The sequence below is a fragment of the Amblyomma mixtum genome, chromosome 7, assembly GCF_055824585.1.
Source record: "Amblyomma mixtum isolate Tamu chromosome 7, ASM5582458v1, whole genome shotgun sequence".
Taxonomy (NCBI): Eukaryota; Metazoa; Arthropoda; class Arachnida; order Ixodida; family Ixodidae; genus Amblyomma; species Amblyomma mixtum.
In genome coordinates this window covers 5037267-5053619 of record NC_143018.1, presented here as the reverse complement: position 1 = coordinate 5053619, position 16353 = coordinate 5037267, and the positions used below count along the sequence as shown (strand labels likewise).

The window sequence follows — 16353 nt, the reverse complement described above, 5'->3', positions numbered from 1 at the left end:
GAAAACTATACCAAAGCCAATCAAATATGAATCAAATCAATCTCTTGTTGCTCTTGTCTGAGACGATGATAGTGATAAGTGGCAGTGTAGTAACTGAGCAAGCAACACAGGCTGTAATATTGACGTGATTGTTGCCTATAAATTATAATTACAATTGCAATTTTTGTAAATTTTCGCATCCTTTTCCGCCGTCCACTATTGGTACACACACGCACACGCATGTACCGTACACACAGGTACACACGCCACACACTTGCGGCCAAAACATGGCGGCGTCCATATCCGTGATGCGTGCTTTTGCAACAAGGTCCTTTCAGCTTTTGCACTGCAGACGTAAGCGATCTCTGCCTTCTTTTCTGATTATGATTATCCTGCAGAGAAAGCTTACTGTGGAGTTAATCTGTCCTAGTAGTCTTGCAGACTAACTGCACTGGATAGCTCTTGTGGATAATGCTTAAAAGCAAGTTTTATAATAAGTTTTAGGAAATAGGGTATCGTTTTTGCAAGTCCAAAGTGTATTTTATTTAGGAAGCTGTACTTTCCTCAAAATCAGCGCTCAAGGTTGGCGGTGTTTCTCATGCTGGGCAGGCGTCCCAGTTTCTGACATGGTTTCATGGCTATGCGCGAAAGACGGAGTGGCGAGAAAAGCACAGACAGCGCAGTGTGTTTAATTTCCTCGCCTTTTCGCGTAGCATTTCGAATTTACCGACATGTGCGAGCCAGTGCTGCCAGAAAATACTGTTATGAGCACTGTTGCGATCAGAACAACACCTTGCTGTTCTTGTATTACTGTACTAATATGATTTTGATATTTATTTCGCGAAGCACGGACCCCACAAGTTGCCTGTTGCGTCGGCCTGAAGCTATGGAAGGCGCCTCCGGACTACGATGGTAACACTCAGTAAATGCTACTATTATTTCATTTCACGTTTGTTTACCATTAACGTACTCATTTAAACTGCACGCCGTAGTTAAACCCGAAATTGCAGTAGTTAAACCCAAAGGAACCCGACCTGTATTATTTGTGTGTTGGTGAAGTCATTACCACTTAGTTAACGTGGCTGAAACTGTCGTTTTTCTTTACTTTTTCGCTTTTATGTGATGCTTCTTTACCAATGGTTGCATTGCCGTTGGAAACATGAATGCCTCCACTTAATGCACCAGTGTTTATTTTGTGTCCATATTTTGCACTTGTATATAGAAGAAGAGTTTCACAGCACAGACAAGGCGGGGAATAAGATAGTGAACAAGCACGACAGGATGAGCGCTGCACTTCCAGCTGACACTTTATTAGGTCTCTTCTGTTTGGCCGCACTTTCTGCACTAGTTCACAAAAGTGCCACGCCAGTGCAGCACCAGTTTTTGCGGCGCTAGTGTAGCCTGACACTGATGCCGTGTGTGCAGCGGCCAAAATCGAGTGCAAAAGTGAAGAAATGTTGGTCTGCTGCAGCCGTGTGTTAGTGTTTTGTCGCATGGTTTAACGTATGCAGAGGATTGTGCTGGCTGCATTGAACGCTGTGCATTTGTTCGAAGTGGTGCATCTCGTAGAGCGACTATGAAATTTGTTAATTCCAAAAGTGGTGATGAATTTGACACCGTCCTTTCCGTTGCGTTGTGCAAAGTGTTGCCATTCGAACATCACCAATTCGACAGGTACTTTGAAGAGGCAACAAACTTTGAATTCGAGAGGTTATTCAGACTTCCGCTCAAGACGACCTTTGGCAGTTCATACACGTGATCCAGGCTATTGCTGTTCTATTGAAAAGTGACTGCGGTTGTCCGCCAATTACAGAAGAAACGAGTTACCTGATAACTTGGACTATTTTGAACACAACTCGCGTTCACTGTTGGCACATAGTGACGCCGGAGTGACTATCGGAGACTAACTGGCAGGCGAAGGTGTGAGCTGACTGCGACCTCAAGGTCAGTTGCTGCTGTGAGTGGAGCTAGCTACTGATGTCGCTGCGAGTCATCACAAACGTTGCAATCACCCGAGTACTAAAAACATCTCACCATCTGCCTCTTATGGAAACAATCCATCATGCTGCGTGTAATAATATTTGCACACAAAAGAGAAATTGTGTAAAGTGTATGCGTGCGTATACACACACATGTGCGCACTGTCATTTCAGCGGTTTGGGGAGGGCACGGCGTAGATGCCGCGTATAGCACGGGTATGGAGCCGTCTCAACCATGGTCTCACCGCCGCTCATTAAAACAAAAATGGCCGCGGCGCCTTCTGCTGCAGAGCGCAACAAGCGCCTTGCACTACTTGCACGAAAAGAGAACTTGTCAGGAGGCTAGTGCAGAAGAACTCGTGCAGCATGAAGTCAAATCGAGTGCCGAAGTGTAGGTGGCGCTAGCTGCACTGGCAAATGAGTGCGCGAGTGCAGCGTCGCCTGAACTGGTGCAGAAAGTGCAGCCAAATCGAGGAGACCAATTTAAAAAACCACAGCTTAAGTACAATTCTCAAGTTTCCAAAAATGCCATTTGATTATCGTGCAGTACTAATGATGGTGTGATGACACATTGACTGCCTGCTAGTCTGATACTTATACTAGGCAGTTGCTTCATGTGCAGAAATGTCTGGTTGCCTGTTTTGTTCAATCTAAAATAGCACTTGGCTCACCGTGAGGTCATACTGAAAACGTGGAATTCAGTATGAGTAGGCTGTCATTCATTGCTAGTTAGGTGAAAAGTTCTGGTTCCTTTGTCTTCCTTGCTGATGGATGGTGCCATGGTTTTCTCTACACAAAATAGTGCGCTTTATCAGCTGGAACTACACTTGCAGGTGACAGTTTTGCTGTCATTTAGAGGAACTAAGGAAACACTCATTTAACTTGGTACCAGTCCAAACCAGCTACCGTTTATGTGCGAAGTTTGAATTCAGTCTATCCAGCCATGTAGCGGCCTGTCTTAATCAAGGCTTGGATTTCACTGGTTGAAAAAGGTATTGCGCTGTCATTGTTGAAAAATTCTCAATTGCCAATTTTAGCTACGATTTCTTTTGTTAGGTGTCGAGCTTCCAGAGGAGCGGAAGCTTCGCAACCTCGAGAAAGTGCCGACGTACCCGTATGGTGTTCGACCTCCCAAGATGTTCAAGGACTTACACACCATTCGAGGTCCTGAACTGGTGCACAACAGGCTCCTATACAACCAGTATGGCATAATGGTGGGTGTAGACAAAATTTCTGGGAAAATTTTTTTGACCGAACCTCCCATTTGTATGGACATGCGACTTTATTTCTCCCAAAAATTGTCCTTGATTTTATTCAGAAGCTAGATATGCAAGTATTGAAATTTCCGACTACTATTAAATACAATGTGAAGAAAAGATGCTTTCGAGTATTGAAGATCTGTTCAGTAGGAAAAACATTTTTCAGAAAATGAAGAAACATGCAAATGCTGTTGCCCTTATTTTTTTTACAAAATAGCGTATGTTCTTTGCAACTGAAATGAGCAAAATTAGACCGAGTCAGCACCATATAAGAAAGCATGTGCATAGAAATGTATAATACTTGATTAGATATCATAACAGTATTCAACTTACGTGGTCATGCATAATGAAATGTGTAAAATGACAGGACAAAAAAAAATAGCATGATGGCTAATAAATAACCTCATTAGTGCCTAGTTCAAGAGACCAAAAGAAATGCCCAAATTATTCCAAGGCCGATTTAATAATGCCGAGCACCCCCTTGAAAAAATTGGCGGGGGCTTAGCTTTGGTTAAGCCTGGTAGGTTGCAAAAGCGAGCGCAGCGCCTCTAACGGAAGGAACGCGGCACGCCACGTCTACAGGTCACGCGTGGCTACCGGCCGCCATTACCCGACGAGCCGAGTTGGTAGTCTGTCTCTCACTCCTGGTATGGCATGACGTCAGGGGTCATTCTAAATGTCACGCGTGGCTGCCGGCCGCCGCTGCACGACCACTCGACTTGGTAGCCCATCTGTCACCCTGGTATGATGTCAGAGGTCATTCTAAAGGTCAAATGTGGCTACTGGCCACTACGCGAAAGGCCGTTCATGAGCGTAGTATTGCTTTTGCAATAAAATAAAATATACTGTCGAAAATGTGATGAAGCCTTATGAGGAGGCACCATCGCAGAAACACCGAAAAGCCCGCGTTGAGTGTGCAGTTTCGGTGTGTTGGGAGAAGAGTGCGGACGTAAGCAAGGGGATTGTACACTGGCGTCGGAAGGGTGAGGCCGCTTATAAAAAGGAAAAAGAAATAACCAGTGAAGCGTTAGTCAATCCAAAAGTGGTGCCGAGCTAGGTTCAGATGACTGACGAATGCGCGGTCCGACAGCTGCCTTTGCTGTGGGTGAGTGGTGAAGCTCAGAAAGTGAAACTACGTGGCCAGGTTATTTTTTGGCCTAGCGATGAGGGCCCTCTGATCATTGTCACGCCTGTCATTAACCCTTTCAGGTGCTTTGTACACAATTGCGTAAGCGGCAAACTTGCAGCTTTTTCTGAGAAAATGGAGCACTTAACAGTGTTTTCATTATTTCAGTCTAATTGAGCACCCTTCTTGTTGCAAATAAGTTGCTTTTTTGGTACCATGTAGCGAACGCAGTAAGTAATATTTCACATAACAGGGAACAAGGTAGCACTTTGTTCGCCGTTTTTGTGCAGACAGATTTTGCCGCGAATTAAAATATTGGTGGTTTTTGCTCAAATTCGAGCATAATGTGCATCTTCGAAACACGCAGTGATTCCACGGTCCCTGGGGTGTTTACCTGACACACGAGAACATTTCGGTGGTACTATTTCTAACAAATCTGACACTTTGTACGGAATTCTCCACATCGTTGTGAGAAATTACCTGCTGGCCTTTCACAGTTGAAAACTAACAAATTCCCTTTCTTGAGGCCTGAATACATTACTTAGGTGAAAAAAATAATTGATCTCAGTCAAAACAAAAATTGGCACCTGAAAGGGTTAATCATATTTAAGAGGTGCACGGGTTACAATGCACCATGTAATAGGTGGGATTTGTACATGATTGCTCACCCTGCTGTGACACCTCGACTCACCCCTGTGGGAGCCTCATGCAAAGTTCGACAAGTGGGAGTTTTCCCGTATATCATGGTTGATTAAAGCTAGATTAGGGAGCTCACGCCAGGAGAGTTATGAAGGGGACACGATGAATGACGTGGGTGTTAAGTACATAACATGTTACAGAATAATAAAAAACAAACAAACAAAAGACAGCCTGCTTCTTGTGATTGTTTGAAGTGTGTGGGAAAGCCCACTTGCAGAATTTTGCGTGAGGTCAAGTCTAGCAGCATCCAAGTGTGATCGGACCCCGTGATAAACGAAGAAGGAAGCTGATAGGACCTTTGTATCGTTTTCATGACACTTTAAACTCAGTCATGTGATAATGTGTCCAGATATTTGCCATGGTTGAATTTATGAAATTTGGCATGGTGTATGACTGCTGGTGTACGCATGTAAATTCTCGAGTATCCATTTCTTGTATACGAATATGTATCAAATATCAAACATATTTGATGCTTGTTTGAAATTTCAAGTATTCTCCCTCTCTCTATCAGAGACATTTTTTAGGGAAAAAACGGGCTGTACACATGGGCAAGCCATAAACCCCATTGCAGGCTTTCTTGCTGGCCGAAGCCAAAGTGACCAAAGCTGTTACAGCTGCTGGCAAATTGTTCATATCTTAAGTGTGAGCTGCAAAATTTCCTGCGGGAATTTTTTGGAAGGAATAAAGTCCAAAATGTTGGATTGTTGAAATAAACGGCATGTGTGGCACTGACCTCGCTGTGGAGACGCCGCCGTGTTGAACTTTCTGTTGGTTGCACTCTGGTGGTCCTATTGAGCTTTTATTGCACGTAACCTTGCTGTTAGCCGTTTTCCTCGACATCCTTAGGAGGTGTTTGTTTATATATTTATTGATTTATTTATCTCGGGGCTCTTTCGGGCATTACATAGTGGTGAGGTAAAGTTGTATAAAGTGGAAGGAACACGTATATGAAGAAATACTGTAGAACCCCTCTACGGCAAAGTGACTCAGACCAACAAAAATCCTTGCGACTATATCAGGGTCTTTACTATATTAGTTGTTAGTGATGGCATGGATCTAAGGGTGCTCTCTGGTAATTAATTGGCTACTTACTAAACACAGAGTGTTGGTTTATAAAAGAAACCCTTATAAATGCCTTCTATCCTGCTCTTATCATCCCTCTATATGATGTTTATTTTCAGTTATCACATTTTATGGTATCATGTTTTTGATTTCATTTATGTCTTATGGAAGTACTGTATTTGCATGAATAATATGCAACTATGGATATAGGCTACCTGCAAATGCCAGGGGGTGCCACAAACACCGGTGCCGACTAACATGCGTTGGCCGGCGTTGCTGGGTTGCTTTCGAAGCAGCCTTCGGGAACTTGAGCAAGGCGCTTCATAAAGTCGCGATAATCGTTTTTTTTTTTTTTTTCGGTTTCAAGGCCATTTAGGGCCTCCCTTTTGAATGTTGTCGGCCACCAATATTGCCGTCAAGACGCCGCCTCTTTAAAAATGGCCATGTATAAAGTGTTGCAGAACTGAGTGGAAAGGCCTTACAGCAAAGCGCCTGTCGGAGCGAAATAAGCATGTATACAGTGTTTAACTTAGCAGAGTATCTTATTTAAGTTTCTTATTTGCACGTTTTATATGGGTAGCATCAACAGATCGATACATGTAATGTTTACCTCTGAAAACACTGAACACAAGAACGAAGTTGAAGTGATACCAGTTGCTTCTTGTTATGATATATTTCGCTACAGCACATACAGAGTTTCGCCCGCTGCGGTGGCTCAGTGGCTATGGTGCTCGGCTGCTGGCCCGAAAGACGTGGGTTCGATCCCGGCCGCGGCGGCTAGAATTTCTTTGGAGGAGAAATTCTAGAGGCCCGTGTACTGTGCGATGTCAGTGCACGTTAAAGAACCCCAGGTGGTCGAAATTTCCGGAGCCCTCCACTACGGCGTCTCTCATAGCCTTTGTTGCTTTGGGACGTTAAACCCCATAAACCAACCAACCAACCAACATACAGAGTTTCGTTGCAATTTCAACCTTTCATTTCACATCATGCCTGATATTTGAGTTCGCTGCTCGCAGCTTGCGACAGCACTGCTAAGGTCAGAGGCAGGCACGTGCAGCTGCTGGCACGACTGCTGTGATGACTGTAATCACTGGTTGGAAGCAGTGTGCTTCGTTAATCAGCCCGAGCGGGCACCTTGAACCAGCATGAAGTGAGTGGGGGGAGGGGAGCTGGCAGGTAAGCAAGCTATTAACAACAAAGCGTTCATCAGAGAACTCAGTGAAGATATGATGCAACGCACAACCAGCCACCGCGAGGCACTCTGAAATCTTACCTACTGTGTCATAACCGTGCGCCGCTTCTCTGTGCCTTTGTATGTTGTCTGGTTGGGTAGGGTTGTTTTGTTCTTAAGCTTTGTCACTGTATGAAATATCCGAACGATGTTTTTGACTTTGTGGTTTCCAGGCACTGTCCGGTGCTTTTCTGCGGCCGGGTCACATTGATATGATCCGTGTCACAATAAACAAGAAGCTTGACATATCCAGGATGTTTGCAGTGTGGAGGATTGACCCACCGTGGAAGCCCATCACCAAGAAGGTATTCTTTATTTTCTACTGGGGCCAAGTCTTGCTCACCTGAGTCGTTACACGTAGCCATATTAGGATAAGGTTCCAGTGTAGAGTAGAGCCATAGCTGTCTATAGCGGGAATGCTTGATACGGAGAGGAAAAAAATTTCTGTACATACAAACTGCAGCATACAACACCCACTGTCCGTAGGCTGCCTATATTTAGTCGATGTGGCGAGCCAACGTAGTTACTACTGCCACTCTGCTGCAAGCCGTTTTTGATATAACGACCCGCAAACTAGGTAAAGAAACATTCTTTGGATGGATTTTCGAAGATTTTAGAAAAACATCGATTGCTTGCAGACAGACAAAAATAACGGAGCACAAATAAAAACATCTATATATTTACTCAAACAATTTTCAGGTGCCTAACTTTAATATATTTTATGTAATTCATAACCAAAGCTGGCCAAAACTGCAGAGCACTGAAGTGCAGAACTCCACTTCTGCATTATGAGTAATTTCGTTTGCTTCGAAAAAATTTTTTTTGGGAAAGCCAATTGCGGACTGTTTCTTTCCAGTGTTTAGGCAACAATATATAAAAATTTCAAATAAATTGAAGAGGTTGACCAGCCACCCTTTGTTCAATCTTAAGTGGAACCACTCAGTTGTAGAACGGTCCGCAAAACATCCTACTGGGCAATTTCTAACTTTCTATCTATTACCTATTAGCTTTTTTTTTTCTCTCACTGCAGATGCCTGCGAAAAATAAGAAAATGCCATGTGACATGTCCGCTTGGACGCTGAGAAATGAGCTGCTATCTAAAGAAAACAGCAGAAAAGAAAATTAAATAGGTATTTTCATTGCAGGCTGTTTCTGCAACTAAACTGCTGTAGTGTCAAGGGAGATGTTTTGTTGAGCAGAAAAGAAAGATTGTGTCTAGCGTCCCAAGTGCACTTTATTGCACAAGGAAGACGAGAAACTAACTGTGGGCCGCAGGAAGGAAAGCTCAGGAGCAGAGCGTTTCTTGCTCTTCACTAGAGGGAAAGCTGGTGGTTATGAACGCCCGAGGCATGCCGGGAAACCAGAGCTTCGGATTGACATCATGTGGCTTGTTGACTGTGGTACAGATTGGATTTTTTTTGGTTGTTCAGTTTCATTTTCACCTCTGTAGTTTTTACCGATGTTTTCTCGTGCATCCAGGGCCAGGGGAAAAGGATGGGAAAGGGCAAGGGCTCCATTGACCACTACGTCACTCCCATCAAGGCAGGCCGTGTCATCATTGAAGTCGGGGGCTACGTGGAGTTTGAGGAAGTCCGGCCACTCCTGCAGGACGTCAGTTCTTTTTTCATCTTTTGTGTTTGTTTGATTGTTCTGTTACCCCCGTGAAATGGCTTTTTCAGGAGTAACTCACACTTACTCGAAAATACAAAGACAAGAAAATGCAGAATTTCGAGGCATGTTACACGAGATCAAGACACAGTGCACATAAAGCAAAAGTGGCATGGTCTTAACAAAAAAACCAAATGTAGTATATCTTTGATGATATGATCATGGCTGATATAAATTTCGATATGATATGAATTTGTAAAATTCAGATGTCCTACTTCATTGTCCTTGATCATATGAGCATTCTTTGTTTTACATAACTTGAGGACCTCCTCTATGTAGGTGGTGCAAGTTTCCTGCAGCAACTGAGCCCTGTGTACAAGTGTTTGTTTAGCCTGTTTTCATTGCGCGAGGCAGTCACCAGAACACTGTCACAAATCAGTAACGAAGCAGTCCCAGGTGGTGAGAGAGTCCTTGTGCTTCTCTAACCAGACTGGAGCAGTGTGTGTCAGAATGTAAACCACATTGATGAGCTGAGTGGCGGCGTTCCACCGGTTATAGTGGCTCACCCTTTAGTAATGGCTCAACCACTCATCCAACATCCTCACCTGCTGCTTCTGCAAAAGCCCGAGGCTTCCAATAGGGCTGCAAGGAACCGTTCACAGCACCCACGAGCCAGTCTGCAGCCTGGATCGCAGCGTAACGACGTGCTGCGGATGGCTCATCGGCTGGTTGCATGGTGCCATTCAGTGGTCCCAGGCTGGCAAGGCGACGACTCTGGCGAGGCTCCAGTAGCAGTTGCACCGTTTGTAGTTGGGATCATCACCCAGCTCCTCCACCACAGTGTTGCGGCTGTAACATCACAACTCGTTCTAGCCAGTTCAATGGGCCAGGGACTCATGGCCAGCGCGAAGTAATACTGGGGCCGCTAGATGGGCTCAAACACGCCGAACCACTTCAACTTCCTCTTCATCGCTTCCTCTGCCTTGCCCCTCGTAGGTCTTTGCAAGTCTCCAACAATGTACATTAGTACAGTACAAGTGCAGTGTTCGTTCACCATGCCTGTGTTCTTTCTCGCATACATGTGGGTGTGTGTTGCAGTACATGATCGCATGATCTTCGGTCCATGAGTAGCCCGTCACTGGAGAGACGACCCACAGCAAATGATAGGTGTAACATTAAAGGGATACTGAACCAAACTTTTTGGAGCTGCTCTTTTACACGTAAACAAGAGCTTGACTGCTAATATTGATAAATATGACAAGCATTTTAGCGGAAAAGGCGGATAACACGCTTTTTTTTTCGCAATTTATTGCCGTATCGTTGCACCTGGCGGCCGCCTGTGGAAGCTGCAACTAGACATCATTACACCTGCGCGCCCACCGTTCCCGCAGAAGCACGATTGCCATCGCTACTCGCGACTTTTCCATGTCTGTCGTCTGCTCACGGCGTACACAGATATGTCAAGATGTTAATCGATGCTGTCTACATACATAACCGCATGCACGCTTACGTCCACTAAATGCAGCTACTTTTTCCGGACCTTACACCATTTCTAACATTCTCACTTTTAAAACAGAAGCGCGACGATGTTCAGACTAGGGGCGCCATCTGGTGGTTAGGAGGGGAAGCATTGTTGTCAACAAACGGACACCCCTCTTAGCCTGAAGGGGCAGAATCGTCACTCTCAATAAAAAAATAAAGCAAATATATTACTCGTAAGTTTTCTTATGGTTGTCAGGAGACGAAGCGAAAGACCGGTGGCCCATTTATGGCCAGTGAACGCGTTGAAGAAGCCAGTAACAACGACGAAACCGGTCCAGAGCGAGGTTTCATGCATCGAAGGGCGCCGCCATATTTGTCGCCGCGGGAGGGTGCCATGACGTCACTCTCTTCACCTCGCGCCGGCCGGGAGGGCTTGGCGCGCGCTCATGAAACATCAAAAATAAAACCATCCGCTGAAAAATATGCACAGTGACGACTAGATTTCGGTGTAATCACATTCCGAGAATCTATTTTCAGCGTTTTTGTTCAATTTTAAGATTTTGCTTCAGTATCCCTTTAAGAGATAGGAAGCGGGCGGAGTGGGTGAGGGAACAAACTCGGGTTAATGACATCCTGGTCGAAATAAAGAGGAAGAAATGGGCTTGGGCGGGGCATGTAATGCGAAGGCAAGATAACTGCTGGTCATTAAGGGTAACGGAGTGGATTCTAAGAAAAGGCAATAGCAGGGGACGGCAGAAAGTTAGTTGGGCGGATGAGATTAAGAAGTTTGCGAGAATACGGTGGCCGCAGCTGGCAAAGGACAGGGTTAATTGGAGAGCCATGGGAGAGGCCTTTGCCATGCAGTGGATGTAGTCAGGCTGATGATGCATGTAAGGTCACCTTTTTTTTTGAACCCGGCTTTATAGTGAACTGGGCACGTCTTTGCAACGATGTTGCCATGCTTGCTCAAGTCCAGGTCAGTGCCTTGCTTCGTTGTTACAGAACAGCGCAATGGCACAAGGATGCCTCAGCTGTCAACTTCACAAGCTTTCTCAAGTTTCGCAAGTTGCTGTTGACACATCTTTTTTTTGTTTGTTGAATAGTCGCGTCGTTGCTGCAAGGTATGAATTTGGAAGATGTTCTGTTAGGTCCAATTTGTGCTTGGCACATGTATATTTAATGCTGTACAAGCATTTCAGTGGAAGGGAGGTTGTACCTTTCAGGCTCTACAGAATGTTTTCTGAGAACTACTTCCGCTGGCACAACCATTGTCAAAATGCTATTCACAGTCATAGTGGGGAGAACACGGTTTTAAGGGGAATGACCTTTTGCCGCTGTTCCTGTGAGTTCAGTCTGTGGGAGTGTTGAAAAGTGATACCTGGTTCTTGCAGGATGTGTAGCCACTATCGCAGTCAGGTACAAAGTTCTTCTTATCCATATTGACACATAATTGTGCATTTTTTGCGATAGCCAAATGCACAAAAGATTTAAGGCAGCGAATTAGAGCATGTCTTTGCAGTCGTGATCGCAGAAACACGCGAGACGGTCCTGCTTATCGTCGTACGCCTGTAAGCTTAGCTGCTGGTAACCCAATCATGCATTATTATTGGTGGCATGATACAATGAAACATCTCTTTAATATGCCAAACAAAGCGACAAATCACAGTGTGTGCCTCCAGTGCCGCTTCGCAGCGCATCTCTACACGGTCGAAAATAAAAATATTTGGAAAGTGAGCGGTGTGAAAGCTTCTACCTGCTCAGAATAAATTGGTTAAATAAAGAAAATAGGCATGCATCAAGGTTGAAGTCATTGAACGCTGACTGAGGTTGCAAATTCTCCGCAATGTGCCGCTGCTCCATAGCAATGCCAGCAGAATCGGTGGAGAGGATAGACCCTTGAACACGTGCCGCCACTAACGTTGGCGCTCACTTCAGGTCACAACAGCGCCGTTGCATCGTCGGAGCGCCTATCTTTCTTTCACCATGCTCTGGAGCTTGCATCATGCCAGAATCTGAAACTGCAGGACCGTTTGCAGTTCGATTTGCCACTTACCAGGCTAGCCAGACAAGCTGCATGTGAATGCAGGAAACCTGAAATGTGCACTGTGTTATCGTCTTTGACCTCCATTTGCTTCCATCAGTTCGCTTTGCGCTCGCATTGCTATGCGTACGCTACTTTGAGGTGCGCATGCAGCGATGACAGCAAAGAACCAGCAGAAGAGTGAAGCGTAACATGAAACAAACATGAACAAAGTTGTGTTGATTCTTTTCTCTCGAACATAAAAATGGGGTGCATGGTACAATAGGGCAATTTGGTTGTTTGTTGTTTTTTACTTGATGGTGGGGAAACTCTGGTTTCGATTAACAAAATTCTTTTACGGTGCCTTACTACAAAACAAACCAACTCTGTGGCTGGTGTTCCTTTTAAGCAGAGATTCCGTTTAGCTAATTTTTGTTTATCGAGATTCTACTGTATTTGAATGCATTATTTGATGTAAGTGGCTGTGGTATGTCCTAATGTGCCTCTGTGCGAAGTGCTGCTTGGTGGTAGTTCGTCGAAATCAGATAGGTCGATTTTTACCTAGTCAGAATAAATGGGAATAGTTTTGGCAATTGTAAAGCATTTTCATTGCATGCCTTTTCATTTTTAAGCATTATTTATCCTGTTTTTTTTTGTCTCAGCACTAGTGTTCGCATTCAGAATGTTCTGCATGCCAAATTTATATGAAATTTGTTGTGACTTTCTTGTCTCATTTCTCTTAACAGCTCTGTTGTGAATTTTGTCATGTCCCCGTATTGAAGTATTAACCATGTTACAACCGCAGTGATATTTTTCCGATGAAAAAAAGCTCGAACATGAACCTGAGTAATTTCTGAACTCGCAAAAAAAACCCGAAAAATTTGCGTATAAGGCGCAACCTTGTATAGGATGCATCAGCAAGATTTTTGAAAAAAAAGCTGCGTCTTATACACCGGAAGATACGGTCGTAAAAATGCATCATGCACCCAGAAGTATCCACCCACTCAACCCTCTAGAAGTCACTTCCATCACCCACCTACCTACGTCCCCCAGAAGCCCACGCAGTAGTGGAATGTAAGAGCGAATTGTACAGGGTTGTCCACTCTTAGAATGTCGCTCCGTGCTGCCGGCGCTGCACGGACACCAAAGACTTAAAATATTTGCAGATCCCAGTGCTGTTACAGTAGTATACAACGCCGTGACTATTACGTGGCGCGTATTTTCTCCCCAGTGTTCTTATTTGTATGTTCCAACTTAAGCAGGCGAATGGAAGACTTTGCTATTGTTGCTGCAACGGGGTAAAAGCAGCCGATAGGCTTCTCATCAATCTTTTGTTTAGTCAGAAACGTTTCTCTGATCTGCGTTATGTGGACGCAGTGCAAAATTGAAGCCCAGTTCACCACAATATAGAGCGCACTGTAGCAGACGATGAGTGAAACCCCGCCTACGGCTCTCGCTGCTTCTGCGCAATACAGTGGAACCTCGATTATACGACGTTCAGGGGACCGCGCGAAACCGTCGTATAATCCGGGTGTCGTATAATCGAAAATCAAGCGTGATATTTTTTAACGTCTGAACTTCATCGTCATCTTTTTTTTTTTTTTTTCGGAACACAAATGCAGCACATTTATGCCGGCAGAGGGCTAGTCTTCAACAAACAAGATAAAATGGCCGTTGAGGCTGCCGTGCAGCAGGGCAGCGGCTCGCGCGGTTTTCTTGATAGGTGGAAAGATTAAGGCGCACCGGTTATCAACTGGCTAAAGTGTGCCTACCGTATTTACTCGATTCTAAGCACCCCCTTTTTTTCACGATCGCGATGCCCAAAATGAGAGGGGGTGCTTAGATTCGAAAAATCTAAACTGACCCCCCTCCCCCCCCTCCCCCGGGCCCCTCTTTTCGCGGCGAAATCTCGATGAAACGGGCACGAGAAAAAACATTTTATTTAGGGAACATTCAAAAGAAAAATAGCTGCAGACAGTTCTGTGCCGCCACCTGTCTTGTAATGTCGGAACGCAGCAACACAAAAAGTGCTGTGGGCGCCCCTGTCCTCGCTTCGGCGAGCGCGGCCTCACTCACTTATCTGTTTTTTCAGCAGCGTCCACTCCGGCGGACGCATTTGTTGCTGCGACGGGTGTCTTATCTTTTCTCTTTATCTTTCCTCTGATCTTTTAACTCTCCTCTATCTGCACTTGGCAGCGGTGGTGGCTTGGCTCGAGCCAGTAGGCAGGCCCATGCAATTTCCTTTTCATCCTTCTCTCAGTCACAACAACAACAACGCGCAGGCCGCGCCTCCTCGGGACTCCGACTGCACAGGCTCGACGAAAAAAGAGAGCAAGTGCACTTCGCGGCCTTGGCAACGCTCTCTTCCGCGCAAAAAAGGGGGTGCTTAGATTCGCATGCAAAGTTTTTTTTCAGAAATTTTTTTCCGAAAATAGGGGGGTGCTTAGAATCGCGAAAATACGGTACATCCCGGCCTGCGTTTGCTGACGACCTTTTTTGACGGACGGTACGAGCCAGACGTCGTACGAAGCGCGGTCCTTCTAAAATTTGCGTCGTATAACCGAGGTTTTTAATGCATTGTCTTTATGGGGATTTTGCCGGGACCGCACAAATTTGTCGTAAAATGCGGGTCGTCGCATGACCGGGGGACGTATAATCGAGATTCCACTGTAGTAGTTTCTACAGCCCCCAGCGGAGCACCAGCAGCACGGAGCGGCATGCTAAGAGTGGACGACCGTGTACAACCAATACTGCTAGCGCAGATTTGTCGCATCACATTGTATATCACTTGTGCATACTTTTATTTCCAGGTATGTTACAAGCTTCCTGTGGATGCTATACCAGTCAGCAAAGAGGTGCTTGAAAAAATAAAGCGTGAAGAGGATGAGTTGACAAGCAAGAACATCAATCCATTCACCATCGAGCGAGTTATCGATTACCAGATGCAGGACTCTGCACGATGGATCAGCAAATATGATAGGAAATACTATACCAAATACGTCTGATGTTACAGTAGTGTAAAAGCTGGTGTGGCTGCAGGCCGACTTGTTTTGTTTTGTACATAGAATAAAGCTCAGTAAAATAATATGTTACTTTTTTATGGTTTTCTCCATTCAGTGCAGTGCCTTTGGTAGCAGAGCTTGTGTCTGTGGTTTTATGTTGCTCATCCCCGCCGGGCCTTCTGCAACATATCAAGCGATGGTGAGTTGCGACAGCAGCGTTTACTGAGCACTCGCAGGGGCACTCTCGCAAGGGTATGCTGTGAGCATTGTGCCACCACAGACCTGAGCACCCACATCTGGCCATGTGTGGCATAGCCGTGTCCAGGGAAAAGGAGATCCTGGTGGTTGTGCCGATGCCAAGTGTTTGGACTTTTAAAGGGGCTGCAAAACACTGCCTGGGGGAATACCGGCTATACTTCAGGTGGGTTCTTTATGTCACACAGATGCTGACTTAAAAAGAATTACAGGAATCGATGCACAGGAACGGGAGTTATTCAGTGAAGAAATTTCAAAATACAAGCAAACAAAACGCTGCCCTCAACTCGATTTTGGCGGGGCTTCCCACTCCTATTTCGCTCTCCCAATGACGGCACCTGGCGCAACCAATCAAAACAGCCAGCCAGAGCACGTCGCGGAAGTTTGTACTCCATGGTTGCCTGCTCTCTGTGAGACTGGCAGCGTTGTTTCCATGCCAGAGCGCCCCTGGTGGTGTATTTTTATTTTACTTGCTTTGCAGGGCTTTTATCTAAGACAGACAAATTGTTTTTGTTGATCTAATATAAAACGCAGACAGGTGACAAAATGTGTCTCTATTTATTCACACAATTTGCAGGATATTTACTGTTTGTCCGGTCATCAAGCTCGCGCCAGGTGATGTCATATCCGCTGCTAAAATCCCGCCACTGT

The 16353-nt window shown here is 45.2% G+C and overlaps 1 protein-coding gene across 2 annotated transcripts; it reads left to right on the top strand.

The window, feature by feature from the left end:
- The first annotated feature begins 210 nt into the window (after window positions 1-210).
- On the top strand, window positions 211-15521 carry LOC149334830 (large ribosomal subunit protein uL16m-like). 2 transcript variants are annotated; one of them, XM_089551458.1, is made up of 6 exons: window positions 211-333; window positions 826-891; window positions 3015-3172; window positions 7509-7640; window positions 8815-8946; window positions 15256-15521. In XM_089551458.1, exons 1-6 carry the CDS (start codon window positions 267-269, stop codon window positions 15448-15450), a joined length of 750 nt encoding a protein of 249 aa, XP_089407584.1. In that variant the 5' UTR covers window positions 211-266; the 3' UTR covers window positions 15451-15521. The 2 variants fall into 2 exon arrangements, with proteins under 2 accessions (XP_089407584.1, XP_089407585.1); XM_089551459.1 differs by having other exon boundaries at window positions 8786-8946; window positions 15256-15442.
- The last annotated feature ends 832 nt before the right edge of the window (window positions 15522-16353 follow it).

What these genes read in the sequence shown, in the direction of transcription:
- LOC149334830 (XM_089551458.1), top strand. Translation starts at nt 267, where the DNA reads ATGGCGGCGTCCATATCCGTGATGCGTGCTTTTGCAACAAGGTCCTTT. An exon ending in TCAGCTTTTGCACTGCAGAC is followed by an intron (nt 334 to 825) that starts GTAAGCGATCTC and finishes TATTTCGCGAAG; the next exon opens with CACGGACCCCACAAGTTGCC. An exon ending in GGCGCCTCCGGACTACGATG is followed by an intron (nt 892 to 3,014) that starts GTAACACTCAGT and finishes TTCTTTTGTTAG; the next exon opens with GTGTCGAGCTTCCAGAGGAG.